Below are 22,833 nucleotides of genomic sequence, written 5' to 3' on the forward strand. Positions count from 1 at the left end.
TATAGCCCAAGTTTTTTTTTCAGTCATGGAAAATTGGAAAAAATTGGAAAAAAGCCCGAGTTCATGCAGCGCCTGAGTCAGGCTGACGTTCAAGCTCGGGTTCTGGCTCGCGTTCATGATTAATTTGTTTTTTTTAAAAACTAATATTGGAATATTCGCTACCAATTACTGCCAAATATCCGGAGCTCAAAAAATGCTATTCGGGCCAGCCCTAATAATTATGGAGATACAGAAAAAAATATTGTGATAAAACTTCCATCACTCCCTTATTCTCTCACTAATAAAAACAAACCTTTAAGTGTGACACAAAGTGATTTGATTTATATCGTGATACATATCGATATCGACTGATATGGAAAACTATATCGTGATAAGATTTTTTCCCATATCGCCCAGCTCTACAATTACTGCAGTTTTCCTCGGGTTTTGAGTGCTCAATTCTGACCTAGCTCTTGATTGGTCTGCATGTGAGACAGCACACTGGTGGGGGTGGGCCTGGTGATGTCATAGGCCCTGCATTGTTTAATTACTGAACCAAAAAAAGAAACTGTTGTATAAAAGCAATAGAACACTCAAGGTTGTGTGTTATCGCGAATCACATCACGGCCGTGATGTTATTTCGCGATAACACACTCCCTCTCGTGTTCTATTGCTTTTATACAACAGTTTCTTTTTTTACTAAATAAATAAAGAAAATAAATCAAAGAACTTTAAGAAATTCAGTTTGAATATGCTTTAATATGGACTGAGCCTTCCGCCAAAAAGTAGTTCCACCACAACTTAACTACATACAGTATATGGTTCAGGCAGACTAACACCACGAAAGTTAGCTTGAAAGCAAAATTGGTAATAGTAAAGATGGTAACGTTAGGAGCGTGAAATAACGCTAATACTCTCCTCTCCAGCTCCGTGGAGTTGTCTTCAGGTGAATTTTAGCATTTCTGCTTATTTTGCTGGGAGGTGTTGGTTTTAGCTAGCTGGCTGGACTGTGGTTAGGTTAGCGTAGCTTGCTTTAGCTCAGCATTAACTTAGCTTAGCCTAGCCTGGCTGGTTAGCGTTCTGGCTGTAAGACGGCATTAACCGAGCGATTTTCGTTCCCTTTTTTCCAAGAAAGACGAGCCAGCGCTGCGGGCGAGCGTGCCACGGCTTAGCGCTAGTCTGTGCTAAGCTAACGCTGCTGCAGGTGTCCTGTGTATATATGCCGTTACTCGGCAATGCGTCAGCGGAGAGATACAAGTTTAGTGTGAGGAGGCCGTGATGTTATCACGAAATATCATCACGGCTAGATCACTTCTCAACCAATCAGATTGTGAGGTCGGAACTAACTGTTGTATAATATGGCAATATATATTGTCGTAAAAAGAACATTTGCAACATTTTTTTTTTCCAATATCGTGCAGTCCTACTCTACCCCCTTCTTCTATCAGCACAAGCATCTCAGCCTGCCTTCTTTGGCAGTGACAGTTTAGAGTCTTTGCGATGCTCGCATGCACAATAGTCACATTGCAGGATGTGCAATCTCACCTAGGGTGACTAAATCAAACACGTCATGTCGCAGTGTTTTGATTCATGACACAAGAAGTACATACACAGCGCTCCAATTTTTCAAGTGAACAGCACTGTCTTTGTCTCTGTGTCTTTGTTTGTGCACGAGGTAAACTCAGGGCTCCACATGGCTGGGTAAGTGCTTGACAGCCTGTTAAAAACTGTGCACTTTGATGCCCCAACATCAGGAGGGTGAAGACTAGCACATGCCTTCTTCAACACACGGGAAGTCAGCCATCGCTTCTTTTCCACCTGCTGCTGATGCAGCAGCTCACAGACTCCTTTCGCTGAGCGACTTTACCATTTAAAGTGATGTGAGGAGGGACCAGAGGCAGAGGCAGACTCACCTATTCATTTGTGAAACCTCTACTCTATTTGCCTTCTTCTCCAATTGCCAATTGTGCTCTCTCAGGTCTCTGGCAGCTGTGGGCAAGCTGCATAACCGGGATTCGAACCAGCCATCTCGAGCCAGACATACCTACTAATTTTTGAGACCTTTCCTCTTCAAAGCTCACTGTTCTTTGTTAACACTGCCTTTATTGACAGTATTGCGCAACTTTAAGTGTTTTTTTTTCTCCCCATTGGATAGCCATTTTGTCCCATAAGTGTAATGTTTTAAATCTGATTTATTAGGGAATCTAGCAGAAATAAGTGCAGAGAAAGTTAACTGTTGTAATTGGACACTGGACATTGTGTCGTCTAATGTTTCTAAAGTCATAGTTTAGATAAAACAGTTTTAGATTTAGATTAACTTTGGCTCTGAGGGTCACCAGTTAGAATCCCAGATCATGCTGTTTTCCATCAGCAGCTGGAGTCCGAGAGAGTACAATTGGCCTTGTTCTTTCTGGGTGGGTGCAGTATGTGGGCTCCCTCTCGTCTTTACTCTTAGTGTAATTGGATAAAATCAGAAATAAATTATATAAAAACCTTTTTTTCCTAGAGATGTGTTGAATAAATAACTATTAATAAATAACTATTATCAAATTCTGACAATTCATTATTTACAATGGTGTTCTAAACCATCAAAAATGAACAAAAGTGCTTAATAATTAAACTCCTACAGTGATGAATTGATGAATCTCACAGGTTGTTCATCAGTATTTTAACTGAACCTCTCTCTCTCTCTCTCTCTCTTTCTCTCTCTCTCTCTCTCTCTCTCTCTCTCTCTCTCTCTCTCTCTCTCTCTCTCTCTTTCTCTCTCTCTCTCTCTCTCTCTCTCTCTGTCTCTGTCTCTCTCTCTGTCTCTGTCTCTGTGATCAACAGTGCCAATTTGTCCAAAGCTGCCTGGGGTGCACTGGAGAAGAACAATACTCAGATCATGGTTCGCTCCTACGAGCTGGGAGTTCTGTACCTGCCCTCAGCCTTTGTAAGTATCATCGCTTTGAAAAACGGGCTGCCTGATATGAATATCATTTATTTAAGACGTGACATAAAATCTGTCTGAATGTTTCACCGATCTTCAGTTATTACGAAATTACGAAATAAGTCATACGAGACGAGCTCGGCCCGACGACTGAGAGCCTTTTGAAGGAGCTTTAATGGAGAGCTATGAGATACACTCCTCTGCTGTATCTGTGTAAAGCAGCAGACGACCCCCCACCCCCCCCCACCGACTGAGCAGTGCCACATGCACTTCAGAGCGCTCTTAAGATGTAAATGTGGGATAGTGTATAGCGTGGTGTGTATGTATTCCTGTTTATTTTTTCAGAATGAAGAGAGAAAGCTTTTGTTCAGGCCTCACGTACTGGCAGGGTAATTTGTCCTTGTTGAATTACTTCAAAAGTTGCTAAGCAACAGTGTGGTTCGGTTCACTAGCTGTGGTAAAAAGGGAGAACCGTGAGTTTGAAAGGGGATCGGGGTAAGGTGGGCTACGTTATAGCCACTGCCTCCGTCTTTATTCACAATATTGTATATTTCATAATGACATAGTTACCTCCTGGGGCATTAACTCAGCTGCTATAAACACTTGAACAATCAAGATGTATGCACCACTGTTTGAGTAACTTATGGTTCAAAGCGTTTATTATTGCAAGTATGCAATTATTAGTATAAGTATATCTCATTTTGCACTTGCAAGTACTGATCTCTACATAGAATTAAGCAATCAGGAGCATTATGTAAAGGTGTAGTTGTTAGTGTAAAGTAGTGCAATGCATATAGTGCAATAGTTCATTTATTAATTTTGAGATTTGTTGTGACAGAGTGACATTAAATAAATGTGTATACATATAGAAATGTTTAGGAAATATGCTTGTATAAAAAAAAAAAGATTAGTTTAGTCTAGGCCTGTCATAATGACATTTTCTTTTTTGTGTACCAAAAAAACTCTGAACTATGGTCAGGAGATTGCTGGTTCGAATCCCGGACATGCAGCTTGCCATCAGCTGCCGGAGCCCTGAGAGAGCACAGTTGGCCTTGCTCTCTCTGGGTGGGTAGATGGCGCTCTTTCCCCTCATCACTCCTAGGGTGATGTTGATCAGCACAAGGCTGTGTCTGTGAGCTGATGTATCAGAACCGAGTCACTGCTCTTTTCTCCAAGCGTTCTGTGATGCTACTCGGTAATGCTGCATCCTCCTCCTTTTGTTTTGGCATCTCTAGTGATGCAGCTGACTAGCAGCTGAATGGCTGGAACACTCGGCCTGGCTAAATTGGGAGACAAATGGAAGAACATTTGAAATAATAAAATAATAATTAAAAAAAATAGACAATATCACCATTATCAAATATTATCAAGTTAATGTCCATTTACTGTATTATAAGCTGATAGTGTAATTACCGTGATGGGTTTAGTTTAGTCGTATGTTTCTTATTTATTGATTTAGTTGTTCTGTGCTGTAGCCTGTGTTTCTAAACACTGCTAAACACAAAGAACACAATGGCCATCTTACATTTACCAAAAAACATCTTGATGATCCCAAGGACTGAATTAAAACAATTCTGTAAATAGAAATGGACCAAAATTCCTCCACAGAGACAAAAAAGACTTATTGCCAGTTATCGGTCAATGGTGGCATAACTGAATTATAAGGTTTAGAGGAAAACACTTTTTCATACAGGGCTAAATTGATTTGGATAGTTTTTTTCCCTTTATTAAAAAAAATTATAATTTAAAAAGTGCTTTGTATGTTTACTTATATATTTTATATAAGTATATATATATATATTGTATTGTATGATATTTAAGTTTGTTTGATATATGTTCAATACTCCTATAGGGAAACTGTGAATAATCAACATGTCCAAGCATGGCATTTTCCTTTAGACATATGTAAAAATTAACATATTAAAGCTGAAATGATCTTGGCTTTCTTTAGTGTACAGACACAGGCTATCTTCTAACATTTGTTGCAGATATGTTCAAATTAAACTCTTACCTTTTATAGAAAGGCAGGGACCACACAGGTTGAGCTAACAATGTCTCTATTGTGCTCCTAATTAAGGCCCCATTTTAGTCGAATTCTGAAGTGCCATTTCCTTTGCAATCAGCAGCTCTGGCCTTAGCAGGATGAGATTTTGTCTCTGTAATTATACAGAGCCGCCGTATACGAGCTGGTGCCCACGCAGTCACTGCCGGGCATTCAAACCATGCATAGCCTTTAAAGATTCTAAATCATCTGTGAAAAGTTAAACTAAAAAAAGACCTAATTAAAAACTACATAGCACTGTGTGGAGGTTTTAGTCATCAAACTTTATTATTATACATAATTTATTTCAGCAATAAGAAATATTTTACTGTAAAAACTTAAACTAAAATAAAGGCAGATAAACATAAACAGACTAAAAATTACAAGAATTTCTCTTTATGAAGAAAGTTTGTTGAGATAGTTGAGATCTTGTGAGCTAGTTTGAAGAACAGAGCGTGGTTCCAGCATTTTCTACATATTTGAGTCATATTATAGAATTATCCAATTTTGAGTCCCTAACCTTTCTGGAAATGTTAAACTTAACAATTTTATATTATACAACAGTTAAAATGTATTAATGTTTTTTTTTTTTATGTGAAACAATGTTTAAACGTTTGTAAATCTTTTTAAAACTTTAATTTGTCAGTGTTGTTTGTGATCAGTTATCAAGTGTAAAATTCTAGGCACCAAAGAACTGCTTGATCCCACGGTTATTTATAGATAGCTCATGCTACCACAGTGAATGGAGAAATCAATAGAATGCTTATTCTCTATAGCCCTATCCAGATGGGATTAGTTTCTCAGGGGGACGTCTGTGAAATGTATTTTACACTTCTACTCTTGCATCCGGATTGCAATTGAAAAAAGAAAAAAAAAAAAAAAGGATTTTTTTTTTTTTTTTTTTTTTGGCTTTCTCAGATTTTGCACACTGAGCACCAAGGTGAGGTCTATGTCCTCTAAGAGACACTTGAGCAGAAAAGAGACACCTTTTTTATTCTCCTCCTGATATCATTCTCCCAGCTATCTGGACATGAATTTGTATTTCCTACACTGAGGAATTGGTTCAGTAGCTCCTCTATTTTTACTCTGTTTTTACTGTTGTATTTATGTGGATCTCCGTGGAAACACAAGCAAAGTGTAATTACAGTGTGTAGCAGTGGACAAATAGCCATTTTATTAACCATGAGGTGACCAAACTCAGAGATGTGAGTCCAGACGGGACTAAAATTACCAGAGGACCATGAAGGACGTCTAAGAAAAAAACATACGTGGTCGTTCCGGACAGAAATAAAATAACAGAGAACCCCCATAAAAGACAAAAGGACCCCAGAACCCCCTGAGAAACGAATCCCGTCCAGATAGGGCTTATGATGTCATTGCATTGTTTTATACCGATATTTTGATATATAGTTACTCCCATAGTAATCACTAATGCGGTAACGGTTACTTGGTTAGTATTCACTTTTAGCATTGTTTTCCTGATCACACACACCGGTATAAGTTGTTCTGAAGATATTTGGGTGTTTTACATTCCTCTATCCACAGTGTCATGTGTACTAGGAACACATCATAGGAGATTAATTTTATCACCCACAGTAAAAGGGTGGTACCCACAGTGTAGTGCTGGGAGATTTTCACGGTTAATTTGGTTAATTCGAATGACAGTTGTAATCTGATTTTGTATACAGACATTTTATCTTTTTTATCTAAAATATTCCAAAACGCTACTCATTTCTGAAGTGTTTATCCGTCTTACCTTGGTTACCGGTGCCTCCCACAGACTAACAAACACATATTTTCTAAACATTCCTTTCAGTCCGAGGACTGCGTTGTACCGAAAAAAGTTCCAGCACTGTTCCAGCACTTTCCACATAAAAACCCGGTGGGATAAGCTTATATTTAGCTAGAAATCCATCGTATCACTTCTAAAAACTGTAGCGACATCGCTTTTTGGTAAGAATCTGTGATTAATTGTGGAAAACATTAATAATTTTTCCTTCAAAGTTTCTTTTGTGACTCGTTTAGTGCGTTATTTCCTGATTTTTTAGTCACAAACCCGCGTTCTGAAGTATAATCAGTGTCCGTCAGTGTGTGAGTTTCTCCATGGCTGTGTGTGTACACAAGGTCAGCACCAGATATGAATGCATGAGCTTGGAAACAATGTTTTGAATCATTGATTTACTTAATGAGTCGACTCAACCCTTTTGTTTTTAAACAGGTAAACCTAGTTTTGAACTATTTCATTGTCATCTGTAGTTTGATTTTTAGTAGGGATGGAAATTACAGATAATTACCGAAAATCATTTTTTTCTGAAAAAAATCAAAGATTTTATTATTTTTTAAAAGCCATAATCGACCTGTTACTACCACAGTGTTGCCTTGCCATGAGCATGCTGGCCAACGTTTACCCTCACTCCCCAGATAACACCGCACAACTTATACAAGTTACTTTTGGCTAGTTTAATGTATTACAAACGTTTGCAGGTGATTGCAGTTCATTTGCTGCATCACATGCATACACCAATCATATATTGTTTCCACTCCTAGATTGTTTTATTCTGACCTGCAGTTACAAATATATGAAAGATGCATAAATATTTAATTTTCGAAGGTGGTTTTCACAGCTAGTATTTAAAAACTCATTCAAAAATGCAAATAAGTGTTCAAAAAGCCTTTTAAGAGGTTCTAACATAGACGAACAGATAGCAGGGAAACCGGGAGGACGGCAGCAGAGTCAGAGTCGGAAGCAGCTTGAGCTCAAACACAGATAAATCACTCAATTAGTGACACACCCTGATGCTCTGGCTCTTGTAAACAAGCATATTTTGTGCTTGGCCACCCATTGCAACCTCCTCCGGCTGCGGTGCCAGAGCTCCCGGACGATTTATCTACATTAAATTTGCATGACTAAGAGATAGAATGATGCTAAAGGTGAAAAAGATCTTCTGTCAAAGTAAGAAATACATTTTTAGATAACTACCTTGAAAACTTAATAAAAAAAGTTTTTTTTTTTTTATGTTTACTTGTTTGGTTTTAACACTGGAGCTATGAGGCTAATGTAGCTAAGAAATAAAGGAAAATAATACCCAGCCGGTTGATACTGTGCACTCCACATGCCTAAATCATCACACACTCACCTCAAACTGTACCAAGCTGTGAAGTGATCTCACACAGACTCACTTATGTGGGTTCTGACACTGTTCTGGCTCACAGTTACCCATGTAAATAGACTAAAAGTGCGAGTTTTTGCACGTGACAGAGTCATAACAGTGTGTGGTACAGCGTCTGTCTGTCAGATCGCAGCTGAACGCAGTGTGAGCGAAGTGTGTGAAGATATAAGCTAGTAAAGTGTGCCGTGCTAATAGGCAGGGCATAAACATTCATTGAATAAATTGAATGTTGGCTACATTGATCAGCCATAACATTAAAACCACCTAAAGTTGTCTGATATTTGTGTAGATCCCCTACTGTATATGCCTACTGTACTGTATACATTCACTTTACTTGTCTGTGGTTTTAATACTATGGCAGATTATTTTATGGTTCAGTGCAAAATTACTAGTGCATTTAAAACAAAAAAAATAGAATGCCATTAAAAAAAGTTGCTTTATTTCAGTAATTTAAGTTAAAAATGTAAAACGTATATATTATATAGATGTTTTACACAGAGAGTGACCTATTTTAAGTGTTTATTTCTTTTATTGTTAATGTATGGCTTACAGCCAATAAAAAAGCCAAGAATCAGTGTCTCAGAAAATTAGAATATTTTAGAATATAAGACCAATTGGTACTTTTGGCACTGTGGGCGGTGTGCCAAGTCCTGAAAAATGAAATCCGCAGGAAAACACTGCACAGACTTCACAAACCATCACTGACCATCAGTAAATTTTACATTTCATTTGAAAATTGTGGAAGTTTTTCCAGAAAATCTTACAGCACTTAATGCTTCCCTCTGCTGACGATAAACTTTTATGACGATGTAGATTTCATTTTCCAGCAGGACTTAGCACAAGGCCCTCACTGCCAAAAGTACCAATTGGTCTTCTGATTTTCTGTGACACTGATTTTTAAGTTTTCATTGGCTGTAAGCCATAATCATCAACAATAAAAGAAATAAACGCTTAAAATAGATCTATATAATATATGAGTTTCATTTTGAACTGAATTACTGAAATAACAAAAAAAATCAGTAATAATGTCAAAGACAAAAAAATGTTATAGTCGGATTAATTAAATAAATTATATTATATTTTCCTGCAAATATATTTGTTTAAATATTTAATACTACTTAAATAATTTATACTACTTTTTTTCAGTTCCAGTCTTTTCCTGTCTCTCTTTGAGCTGCTTAAACTGTCAAAAGCACAAAAGTGAGAGGGAACACGTAATTGGGAAGCCCCTAGGTGCTGTCTGTGTTATTAAATATCATTCATAAGCAGAGCTGGGTTCAGGAGTCTGTTTACAGAGAGCTGCTGTTGACTCACCTAATGGGCCTGTTCCCGCTGATCTTAAGGCTAAAGCTAATGTTCTCAGTGGAGCAGTCTGTGAATTTCCCCCCCCTCTCCTGTTACTCTGGAGCTGTGAGCACAGCTGTAGCGCTCGGTGGGTGATATATATTCTTCCTGCCCTTTGAATTCAGCCGCCCCCACACTTATGACCTCAGAACAGATGAGACTTTAGCCTTGTATAGAACATACAGGAGCACTAGCCCTCTGCTCCTAGCACTACACTTACGGGCTGCAGGGATTCAGCATTTACATGTTTAAAATATAGATACTGGTCTTATATTAAATTGAAGCTGTAGTATAGCAGCCCTCCTCCTCCATATGGCCCTAAAATAATATCACGATATTTCATAGTGTTTTTGAGATGACGTTACTTCTGGTGAAATATGAAAAACAATGAATTATTATTGCATATGCTATGATATGGCACACCCCTAACTGAGATATTAAAAAATACAAGAATTTCATCAGATTTGTAACAGAAGTCAATGATCCAGAATGTAACAATACCAATAATACACTCCAAATGTCTCTGGTAGAGATATAACAGAAAATGAGAACAGTGTGAAAACAGCCAACAGCCAAAAAAAGTAGTACCCTGATGTGTAATATGGCACGATATTTCAGTGTATAATATCGTGTACAATATAATATTTTTTTTGGCAATATTATTGTGTATCATACGATATGGCACATCCCTTGTAAAAATAAAACTAACTTAAAAATAAACTTTTTTTTGGCCAAAACCAAACAGGTTTTCTATAATCCATAAGAATTAAAGAAATTAATCATTTAAATGATCTGAGTAGTTTATTTGTGCTTTTTATCCCTAATATAATAAATAGGGCACATGATTGTTAACATTTTAGGGTTAAAGTTCCAATGTAAAATAAATGACACACCATAGATTGTATAACTTGTATTTTAACATTTTCTCAAAGAAATCAGGTCAGAACTACTAGTGCTTCTCCAAAAAAAAAAAAGAATGTCATCAAAAAGTTATTTTATTTCAGTAATTCAGTTCAAAATGTGAAACTCATATCTTGTATAGGTGTATTTAACACTTGTATTTAAGACTGGTCTGTTTTAAGCATTTACTTTTCTTTACTACCCTCTGCTGACAACTTTTATAGAGATGCAGATTTCATTTTCTAGCAGGACTTGGCACACTGACACACTGCCAAAAGTACTAATTGGCCTTATGTAATATTAGACTGATTTCTGGGTTTTCATTGGCTTTATAGACTTTACACAGCTTTTTATGGTTATGTGAAACAAAAGTTTTTTTCACAGCGTTTTTTTTTACCATATTTTTAAATATTCGCACAATGTTTAATGTGCATTTTCATTTCAATTATTTTGTGATTTTTTTATTGATTATATGTATTATGATGCCATTGTGATTATGATACAAATATATTTGATTAAGCTATTAACCCGACTGCTCATATTTGCGTTTAATGGGTCACTTTTTAATTTGCATGGCATAAGCAATGGTTAGTTAACTGAAAAAAATAAATCAACACATTAGTAGACTACAAAATTAATCATAATAATATTTTACCATATTTTTTTCCTCATTTCCAAAGAAATAATTTCAGGCACTGAATATTCTTTGTATTCCCAGTCTGTGGTCTTCTGTATATTTAATTTAGTGTTGTGTACATCACTGAAGCTCATTTCTTTGTTGTATAAATTCACACCCACACTCTTCTCTGTCCTTTTCTATAGCACATGAGCACATTTCCAGTGGAGAAGAACGTCTTCCCCGTCTCCTGCTCCTCCACAGGTTTCCCAGTACCGTTTGATTTGCCTCCACATCGCTACTCAGATAAAGGTGAGAATGTATTCCCTCTCTATACAAGCCATTCTCTATTCTTCTCCAATCTGAAGTTCTGTAGAACTTGAGTTAGAATCTGTCTAAACTAGTGTTCTCAGAAGCCCAGAGTTTAGATCTATCTTTTAAAACGGTTTGTTGTCTGCCTTGTTGTGTGAACATTCTCTTCATGTACTAGTGCATTAAAAAAATTACAATATCATTGAAAAGTTACTTTATTTCAGTAGTTTACTTTAATATGTGAAACTCGTATATTATATAGATGCATTACACACAGAGTGATCTATTTTAAACATTTTAATTCTTTTATCTCCAAACCATAACTGACCATCAGTAAATTTTGCATTTGCTTGAGGTCTAGTGTGAAGTTTCCACAATCAGTGATGGTTTGGAGAGACGTGTCATCTGCTGGTGTTGATCCACTGTGTTTTATTATCAAGTCTAAAGTCAGTGCAGTTTTGTTTTCCCACAAAATCTTACAGCACTCCATGCTTCCCTCTGCTGATGACTTTTAAGTAGATGAGGATTTCATTTTCCAGCAGGACTTGGCACACTGCCCACACTGCCAAAAGTACCAGTTGGTCTTATATAATATTCTAATTTTCTGAGACACTTTTGAACTGAATTGCTGAAATAAAGTAACTTTTCAATGATATTCTATTTTTTTTTTAGATGCATGTACATTTTTCCATTACTAAATTAGCTGTTATTTATGTCAATAGCAGATCTAACTGGGAGAACGTCCCACCTATGTTTACTCAAACATATACCTATAAATATCAAAATCATAGAGTGGTCTCTTTTTTTTTCCCAGCGCTGTATATAAAAATGTTGATAATGTATCACAAACAATACTATATATTACAATATTGATTTTTGTCCCATTACTATTAATAATGTGCATGGAAGTTTATGTAAAATAATGTTTTGAGTAATTGAGTAACAATGCAAAGGATAACAATCAGATTCCTGTTATGTTAAAAAGTGAAAAACCCAAATTTTTGCTTAAAAATGACACAATTTACCTTTTAGAACAACCATATTCAGGCCAAAACAAACCAGGCAAATAACAGCTGAGTTTTTAAAAATGCTTAATATTTGTGAGTGCCTACCTGTTGATCTCAGACACATACATCGGTAACACTTTATAATAATTTTCATTAATATACCATTAACTCATGATTAATAACTGTTATTTTTCACATTTTAAGAAACTAAAAAGTTGCTATCACATTTGTAAATACTAATGAACACATTGGCAATGAACTGAAATTAATAATCATTTGCCTAGTTTAAAATTCGCATTATTAATGTTCAAATTCTGATGAGCTAATGATTTGCTAACATTTTTAATATAAATATCCATGCTGATAAATAAGTGTCACATGTGAGCATTTGTTAATATTCAAATTCTGTATATTCAAAATCATTAATTAAAAACATATTAATGAAAGTTATTATAAAGTGTTACCCATACGTCTTTAAAAAATGACATTTCCTGCAGTTATATTCAGTTTCTATAGCTCTCTTACTGCATTCTGTCCAGTATAAAACAGTAAATTACTCAGGTCATGAAATGAAAGGCTCGGACCAGGCTGTCCTTTGAGGTCTATGCATCCTCACACTGACCACTCAGATCCAGACCTTTCATTCTGCGCCTCTTTCCTCCTGTAATTTATTCTCTTCAGTTCGTAATGAGGGAGTAGATGACTAATTCAGGTCCGTATGTGACGCGCTCGGTCTAAAGACACAGTCGAGTAGCTGTTAATTGTCTGTACCTGGGAAGCCCATCTACTGCCCAGCGCTGACCTCTTTTCCTCAGTCACTGTGGTGAACGGCCACGGCCTACTTATTAGTAATTAGGATGCAGTCTAATTCTGCCTGCATTCAGTTCTGCACTAGAACACATTCAGCAGCACTCCTCAGTTAGAGCTGGCACCTGGTTCTGCTTCGCAAACCTAATTTGGAACCGGTTTGCCACGTTTCCACCAACAAATGTGGGTTCTAGAACCTGGAACGTTTGCTCACAGCGGGAACTGAGGAATACCTGGTTCTTCAGTGCAAACTGTGACGACTCTGTGGGTGTGTCTGTTTCTACAGAAGCACCACCACTGTGCAACACCCTTTGTTTATGACGTATGATGTGACGTTTTGACGGTTTCACTAAAACTGGTGGAAACATGCGCTGGTTCATTGAAAAGCACCACAGTTCTTAAAACCCCGGACAGAACTGGTTCAAGAACTTTGGTGGAATTTGGTGGAAAAACACTACGTAGTTTAGAGTTCGTGTTTTTGCAGTTTGTATAGATTGTTTAACTAGTTTTAGACAATTTTATCTATAAAGAAATAAAGATGAAAAACTAACAGCATTAAAAAAATGTATAATGTTTAAAACAAGCCACTTATATTGATTATTTGTTTCTGCATTATTCTAATAATGATTTATTCTATTAGCCTATAACTACTAATTTATCAATAATAATTTAAAATTCACAATAAAGGAGAATACAAATATATTTATAGTTTCTCTACATTTTTCAATATTAAATCACTTGAATAAAACAGTTGTAAAATAAATTCTACTGTACATTGAAACACTGTAAGACTAGATCGCTTGTGCTGTAATATAATGTAGGTATATAATAATGATTAGTGCAAGGAACACAGGGGCATAGACAACAGTACAGCAGACAACAGAATACAATAAATACAATAAATGCAAGAGTATTTAAGGTGCAGGTATTCCAGTGATGTAATGTAATTGTGCGATTGTGTATAAAGTGAAGAGTTCAGTGTGTGAAGAAGTCCAGATTAAAGTTGTTTTTGCTTCATGTCTTGTAAAAAAGTGAACAGTGCAGTATACTATAAGTATATCAGGTTAGTGTGCTGGTTTAGCAGATTAATACACTACAGGATGTGTAGGGGGCGCTCTATAATGCTCTATAACAGGGGTCAGCAATAAGCGGCCCGTGGGCCAGATGTGGGCCGCAAGCATTAAACATCTGACCTGTAAGGTTGTTTAAACTGTAATAAACGGTAATGAAAATATAAATAATAAAATGCTTCTCTGGTGAGCTTTTGTTTACAATTCCCCCTGTCTCTCTGTCACACTCGGCATGTCTTTAGTTTTAGCCCGTTATTGTTTTTCCGCCCATTCTTGGGCTCCTTATAAGGGCATATTTTCCCGGCCGTGTCCCAATTCACTAGCCGGGGCGTATCGGACCACGACCCTGACGACACGGGTTCGATCCTGTGTGAGGAGTGGTGTGTGGTATGTGCAATCGGGTTCAACAGCCCTCTGGGCTGGAGAGCTACTAGTCTGTAGCACTACATCCCATTACACTTCAATTTCCAAAACAGTTTTTGTTTTGTGGCCCACCATGTAATGGCTTGGAAAGTATCTGGCCAGCGGCCAAACTTAATTGAAAAATAGTAAAAACAACAACAAAAAAAAATGCATAGGATTAAGTTGACAAATTGTGCAATAGTGCAACAATATGACATTAGAAATATACATTGTATAGAATTGTGTCTTTTTTTAAGCAGGACATGTACTGAGAATTATTATTATTATTTTTTTATTATTATTATTAATTTTTTCTCCTTTCTTGATCTACCGCCCCAACCCCCCAAGGTGTTTCATTTTTCCATTTTGTGAAAATTGCAGTTTTATTAATGCAGGTATAAGAATATGCCATTGTGCTGCTGCAGCCTGGCATGCTGCTTTATATATGTGACTTTTTCAGATTAAGCTGAAATAACAGGGTTGGTAATGCAGTCGTTCACTGATATAACTGATGTATGAGAGTCAGGAGCAGCTCTTGGCTCTGTGGAGGCGACAGACGGTCATTGAGACAGCTGGAAGGAGGATAACTGCCTGGCTGATCCTGTGCCTGTTTTCTTTTCACAATTCCATTACCAATCTGTTTCTCTTCATGTCGTCAGCAATCAGTTTGTCTTTAAGAAATTGATGGCGTAATTAGTTTTTAACGTGTCTTCGTATCGCCCGCCTGACAAACCACCACTTATCTATCATAGCGAACGTGTGATGCATCAGTCCGAGCGCGTGCTCGTCTCGGGCCGTTTGATTGCTCGGCTCTTGACTGAGTGGAAAACGTAAGAAAATCCGTTAGCGTTCGCACACTCCCCTCAGTAAATTATCATCCCATCATCACAGGTCTGTGCCCTGACGCACTGACTGCCTGACCCCTATTCACGCTGAGTACAGGGACTGCCTGTAATCGGTGGCGCCATTGAAATCGAGGGTGTCATCGCTTTATGAATCGAAGCAGAAGACCTCTGTGGTTGCCATGGTAGTGCACATCTTTAATAACCCGGGCTAGCTTAGCCAAGGACTGTTAGCCATGTGGTGAGATGAGGGGGATGAGCCGAGGCATCAAAAAAGAAAAAAGAGCAATTTGTATCTGTGGGGTCAATGTAGGGATACAGTGTAGATAGACATGCACGCTTCACATGGTTTCCTATGTGTGAAAATGTAGGATGTATTTGCTACAGTGGTTCTTAATGTTTGTGAACCCTATAGAACATTCTTAAACTTAGACATTCATAATACACATGTTTGCGCAGAACGAAATTTCGTTGAATTGGCTTCCCGGAATATACCGGAAAAAAAAGAAACCTTTGATACAGTTGTATCAGAATTAGAAATAAAAATATATCAATGTGTTTAATAGAAACACAAATTTATTTTTTAAGAATAATAGATGACATTTCAGGATTGAGTAAGTAAGTACAAAAGTATCTAAATATATACAGGTGCTGGTCAACGAATTAGAATAATTTGAAATTGAAAACTAATTATTCTAATTCAATAAAACAACAGTGTCACAGTTAAATGGCCTAAATGGGCCTTTTGGAAAGCTCAGCTGAGCAAATTTTTTTCCAGGTAACGAGTTCTGTGATTAGTCTAACGAGTAGGACAGGTGCGGTGAACACCTGATTTGCTTTCTGCACAAAAAATGCATTCAAAGAATTTCATGATTGCACTATTTCAAATTATTCTAATTCGTTGACCAGCACCTGTAGAAATGTAGCAGCATATATATTAAATATAGGTATATTATATATTTCTGCGTAAATTTGATCTAAATTAATGTTCAGTATTATTTGATCCTAAAAGTAGATAAGGAGAACCTTCTTTTCAAACACATGAGATAAAATGTTAAACGTGTTTATTATTTAATGTAGAAAATGAACCTTAAGAGAAGGTGGGTCATGCAACAAGACATAAATCAATCAATAAACTTTTATTTCAGTGTAGCAGAGCATTTACCATTCAAAAGAGATTGAAACATAAACTATGGAATTAGAAACAATAAGGATATAATTCAAAGAAACATATATTTTTAAAAGGTGTCATTTTGCTAGAAATCATTTAGTATTTACTTTATTTGAAATACAGTAGATTTTTCAAATAGGGAAAGTTGCATATTCATGCTGCACGTGACACTATTCTTCTTCTCCCATTGCCTGCATAAGCCGAGTGAATCAGGTAAATCCCCCCAGACTGACCTCAACCCATGTATTAGGATCCATGGCCTTCCCCTCCTCAGCTTGTGATTACCTACTGCAGAGCCGTGGAGGGAGCATCACAGTGCTGTCAACCAATCAGAGGCGATACATTTGAATGTCATGAATATTCATTAATAAGAGCCAAAAACCTGTCATTCTTACCCGCCCACTCCTCCACCCAACTAAAACTAAAAAACAACTAAAAGCCTGAAACAGAAGCACAAAAAAACTTTTTTTTAACAGAATTCTCTTTATCTATTTTTAGGTCTTGTGTAAAAATCTGATGATGTTTTAGATCATATTTATGCAGAAATATATACAGCTCTGGAAAAAAATAAGAGATCACTTAAAAGTGATGAGTTTCTTTGATTTTACCTAATTGAAAACCTCTGGAATATAATCAAGATGAAGAAGGATGATCGCAAGCCATCAAACCAAACTGAACTGCTTGAATTTTTGCACCAGGATTAAAGGCATAAAGTTATCCAAAAGCAGTGTGTAAGACTGGAGAACATGATGCCAAGATGCACTGTGATTAAAAACCAGGGTTATTCCAACAAATATCGATTTCTGAACTCAATATTTTTTTGATATTTCAGCCATTTCTCATTTTCTGCAAATAAATGCTCTAAATATAGAATAAAACAACAATGTTCATTTTACTCAAAAATATGTGTATAAAGCAAAATCAGAGAAACTGATTCAGAAACTCAAATGGTCTCTAATTTGTTCTAGAGCTGTAGAAAATTCTAATGGGTTCGCTAATTTTTGATCACCACTGTACAATCTTGTAAAAACTTTATTGAAGGAACATTGTTTTGTAGGCGACATTTTTTGCCATTTGAAACAACATAATCCATGTAAATTTATCATTGTTGTACAGAATAATACTGATATTTTAACATAAATATTTAAATGCGCTAATGTTTTCTTCATATTGTATCATATCTTATATTATATCGAGATATGAGGGTTTTTTTTTGCCTTTAGGCCTAGCTGTGGGAAAAGAATAGAAATGACCTTCAGGTTTACAGGGTTTGTACAGTCATAAAAAAACTTGAAAAATCATGGAATTTGAAAATAGCAATTTCCATACCTGAATTTGGAAAAGTCATGGATATTTCGTAAACAAATCTTTGCATTTCCATTTTTGAAAAAAAATCTATTTTAAGCTGACAGATTTTAATTAATTTAGTTTAATTAATTTAGTAATTTATTCCTACACAATACAGCTCTCGGGATCTGAAAAAATATTTTATTATTGAAGATTGTGTGTCAACGTTTTATCTGATTCATTTAAGACCTACTATAATCAATTTTGATGATAGTTTTAATTGATTTCTGGTTTTATTGTCTGTCTGCACTGATGTTTTAAAAATAATATGATCATTAAAGTTTGCCTTGAAGGCATGAAAAAGTCATGAAAAACTCGGACATTTATTGGTTAAAAAGTGTATGAACCCTGGGTTTAGGATTTTTAATATGGAGTATATGGAACATGCATTATTAGACTTGTATAAACTCTGTGGGTTCAGTACTCACTATATAGACTAGTTCACTTCAGGTCACCATGACAAGGACAGGCAGTGCTCAGCTCTCACTCTGCTGAAAGTTATTATCACGGAGCTCTGTGGCCTTGTGCTGGTGTGTGAAACAGCAGTCAGTCCGCTGCTCTTCAGTCTGCTGGCTGTATTTTGTGAAGGTGTGAGAAATGCTCATGTTTATATATGTCTGTTTTTTGAGCTACTGTATATACACTCCCTTTGTCTGGGTGCCTTACGATCCTATTATGTAAACCTTTAATAATCAGGCGCCATTAGAGACGAACTCCTTCCCTCAAGCTCTTCAGTTAGTGAACTGCAATGGCTTATTATGTCTAATTGCAAGTTGATTAAAAACTGGCTGTATTTGTCTTTGTGTGCATCACTGGAGGACAGCTTGGGTCATGCAGGGCTGTAGTGTGGCTCTGTGTCGATTCAGAGTGTCCCTGGATCTATAAAAAATTGTTAATGTAAAAAGAGACATAATTTATCCTTTCACAACTTATAAACTGAGGATTGATGGCTTGTATGCACACCTATTATGCATTTTATCCAGCTCCACTGATCATATAGGAGCACTTTGTAGTTCTATAATAATTATAGACTGTAGTTCTATATCTGTTTGTCCCTATATTTTATTGTATTCTCCTTTCATTCTGTTCTTTACCACCACAGAGTAGAGGTTAGATCGGGCCTAAAATGTCTGACCTGACCCAGCCAGAGCCCGTGCACGTTTTGCCCGAGCCCGACCCAACCTGAACCATAAACTGTCATTATGAGCAGATATACAGGGGTTGGACAATGAAACTGAAACACCTGTCATTTTAGTGTGGGAGGTTTCATGGCTAAATTGGAGCAGCCTGGTGGTCAATCTTCATTAATTGCACATTGCACCAGTAAGAGCAGTAAGAGTGTAAAGGTTCAGTTTGCAGGGTAAGAGAACATTTTTGCTCAAAATATTGCAATGCACACAACATTATGGGTGACATACCAGAGTTCAAAAGAGGACAAATTGTTGGTGCACTTCTTGCTGGAGCATCTGTGACCAAGACAGCAAGTCCTTGTGATGCATCAAGAGCCACGGTATCCAGGGTAATGTCAGCATACCACCAAGAAGAACCAACCACATCCAACAGGATTAACTGTGGATGCTGTAAGAGGAAGCTGTCTGAAAGGGATGTTCGGGTGCTAAACCGGATTGTATTCAAAAAACATAAAACCACGGCTGATCAAATCACGGCAGAATTCAATGTGCACCTCAACTCTCCTGTTTCCACCAGAACTGTCCGTCACCACAATAAATTATTGGGGTCTAAAACCAGGTGTTTCAGTTTCATTGTCCAACCCCTGTATGTGCTGGAACACATAAGCTTCTCACTATATTTACTTTTTTGCTCTGATCAAGCAGTGGAGACCATGTGCTCGTGCGGTTATTGGTGCATTTAGGTTTTATTTACATTTAAATACCCATTATTAAAATCTAATGAGAATATGGTAGAATTAAATTGTTTTACACATACATGCACACATACACACATTGGTTATTTTATCGCTTTGTTTGTTCCAAATAAGCTTAAATATACTGTTTTCATTAATATATTTAGTAAGAAAGTATGAATATTCTCTTTGAAGTACATGCTAGTACGACATAAGACTTTTAGCAATGCAAGATATTGTTTATTATTGTTATCAACAAAATTACAGACATTATTGAGATTTTTTTTTTTTTTTTTTTTTTTTTTTTTTTTTGTCAGTAACACACACCCCTATCCACCATCCAAATAATATATGCTCTGTGGTGGTGTGTTCTGTGGGGTCCTCACTATTAAAGAACAGGGTGAAAGGAGGATAATAATAATACTACTAATAATAATAATGTATGCAGATAAACAAATGCAGGACTACTGTATGTAATTATATAGAACTACAAAGTTTCCTATATGATCAGTGGAGCTGAAACAATAGATAATGTGTGTAGAAACAAGAAGAAAGGAGGTGGTCAAAGTTATGCTTGATTGGTGTGTATTATTATTGTGCTGAACAAAAGAAGCTAATTAAAATATTCAATTTTGTTTTCCTTGTTAATGTCAATGATTCAGGAATGGGTTAAATACTTATTTTTCTTGAGCACATCAGTTAGTGAACTGCACTGGCTTATTGTTTCTAATTGCAAGTTGATTAAAAAATGGCTGTTTTGGTCTTTGTGTTCATCACTGCAGCACAGCTTGGGTCATGTGTTGTTTTAGTGTAGTGCTGTATCGCTGTACCGTGAGTCAGATTTTCAGGTTTAGTAAAGCAGCGAATCCATTCTGCCTTTTAAGAGAACAGCAAATTGTTAGACATCTTTCACGCCTGAGAGAATCCGTGCCCCACCACAATGCTACGAGAGTGGAACACAGGCAATTAAAGCTTTTAGGAAACAGACGGATAACCTGTGGGCTCTCCAGGCAGTCACAAAATCTCCTTTGAGCACCATAGCAACCCAGCGACACTTCCCCCGCGTTAACTTCTTTTCTCTCCAGCTAATGAGTGCATTTCTCCCACTGTAGCACTTAAGACAAATTAACCTTTCAGAACTGAATTAAAATGGGGTCGCTGTGTAAACAGTTGATTGCTATACTGTATCAGTTTAAACATGCTGGGTTTTATTTGATCTTTTGTTTTGCCATCACTCATTATCAGCGGAGTGGGTGTTTAAAAGAAGGAACAAGATGTAATGCAGCATCGTGCAATGGAGCATCAAATAGAAGAGGAAAAAAAATCGATGTGCTTTAGTGAAGGAAAAAACAGGAAAGATCACATGAAAGCAGGGTTATTCACATACATAGTGTTTTTAAAACTGAACTGCAGCTTTTATTACTCTGTCTCTCTTTTCTTACTAATTTAAAACTGGGCAATATGTAAAACATAATAAAAATATATTATTTTAGCAGTAGAATCAGCATTTATATTGGGTACCTTAGAAAACAGCCGCCAGGGCTGAATCCTTGTCTGTGTTTACTCTACCCATCACATTACTCCACTCCATTACGCCATACAGTGTCCTTATTGCTCGATTACTCCAACTGGAATTTCTTAATGCTCTATTACTCCACCGGAAGTCCTCAACATTCCATTACTCCATAAAGTCTTTCATTTCTCCATTACTTCACCCACAACTCCTCAACATCGTATTACTCCACCCCACTTCTTCAGTGCTCTATTACTCCACTCCATTACTCCATACATTGCTTCATTACTCCACCAGGAAATCCTCAACATCGCATTACTTCACTCCATTACTACATAAAGCCTCGTTATTGCTCCATTACTCCACCCAAAAATTCTCAATGCTCCATTATTCCACCCGGAAGTCCTCAATATTACATTACTCCACTCTATTACTCCATACAGTCTCCGCTTTGCGCCATTACTCTACCCGGAAGTCCTAAATGCTCCATTACTACAACCACAACTCCTCAACATTGCATTACTTTTCTCCATTACTCCATAAAGTCTCATTATTGCTCCATTTCTTCACTCAGAAGTCCTCTTTGCTCCATTACTTCACCCGGAAGTTCTCAACATCGCATTACTCCACTCCATTACTCCATACAGTCTCCTCACTGCTCCATTAGTCCAACCGGAAGTCCTCACCATCACATTACTTCACTCCATTACTCCATAAAGTCTCATTATTGCTCCATTTCTTCACTCAGAAGTCCTCTTTGCTCCATTACTTCACCCGGAAGTCCTCAACATCGTATTACTCCACTCCATTACTCCATAAAGTCTCCTCATTGCTCCATTAGTTCACCCAAAAGTCCTCAACATTGCATTACTTCCCTCCATTACTCCATATAGCCTCCTTATTGCTCCATTACTTCACTCGGAAAGCCTCAATACTCCATTACTTCCCCCACAACTCCTTAACATTGCATTACTCCACTCAATTACTCTATACAGTCTCCTTATTGCTCCATTACTCTACTTGGAAGTCCTCAATGCTCCATTACTTTACTCACAACTCCTCAACATCGTATTACTCATCCATTACTCCACCTCCTCATTACTCCACCCAAACTTCCTAAATACTCCATTACTCCATACAGTCTCCTAATTACTCCATTACTTCACCCGGAAGTCCTCAACATCGCATTACTTCACTCCATTACTCCAAAAAGCCTCCTTATTGCCCCATTACTCCATCTCTTCATTACTTCATCTCTTAATTACCCCACCCACATTTTCTCAAAGCTCCCTTGCTCCACCCAACATTTTTACACCATTTTGTTGCATTAGGAACAGAAAAAACTTCAGAATAGTCACTTTACAGAGACATAAGAACAATTTCTTATTTGTTACAGACGTTGGTGTAATATGTCTATTTATTATGAAATATGTAAAATGTTTTTGCAATCCAGCATTCCAGGGTTATAATCAACCCAATGTTATCATAGCATGGTAAAGATTATGTTAAACAGGACTCC

At 36.9% G+C, this 22,833-nt stretch overlaps 1 protein-coding gene across 1 annotated transcript in view; it reads left to right on the plus strand.

Moving 5' to 3' along the window:
- Positions 1 to 22,833, plus strand: part of tdp1 (tyrosyl-DNA phosphodiesterase 1) — a 74,935-nt gene that overhangs the window by 38,666 nt on the left and 13,436 nt on the right. The window contains exons 14-15 of the mRNA XM_022673234.2: positions 2,809 to 2,911; positions 11,186 to 11,291. Of these exons, the coding sequence (XP_022528955.2) occupies positions 2,809 to 2,911; positions 11,186 to 11,291 (209 nt within the window). The remainder of the gene's footprint in view (positions 1 to 2,808; positions 2,912 to 11,185; positions 11,292 to 22,833) is intronic.

This window comes from Astyanax mexicanus, chromosome 14 (genome assembly GCF_023375975.1).
Source record: "Astyanax mexicanus isolate ESR-SI-001 chromosome 14, AstMex3_surface, whole genome shotgun sequence".
Classification (NCBI taxonomy): Eukaryota; Metazoa; Chordata; class Actinopteri; order Characiformes; family Acestrorhamphidae; genus Astyanax; species Astyanax mexicanus.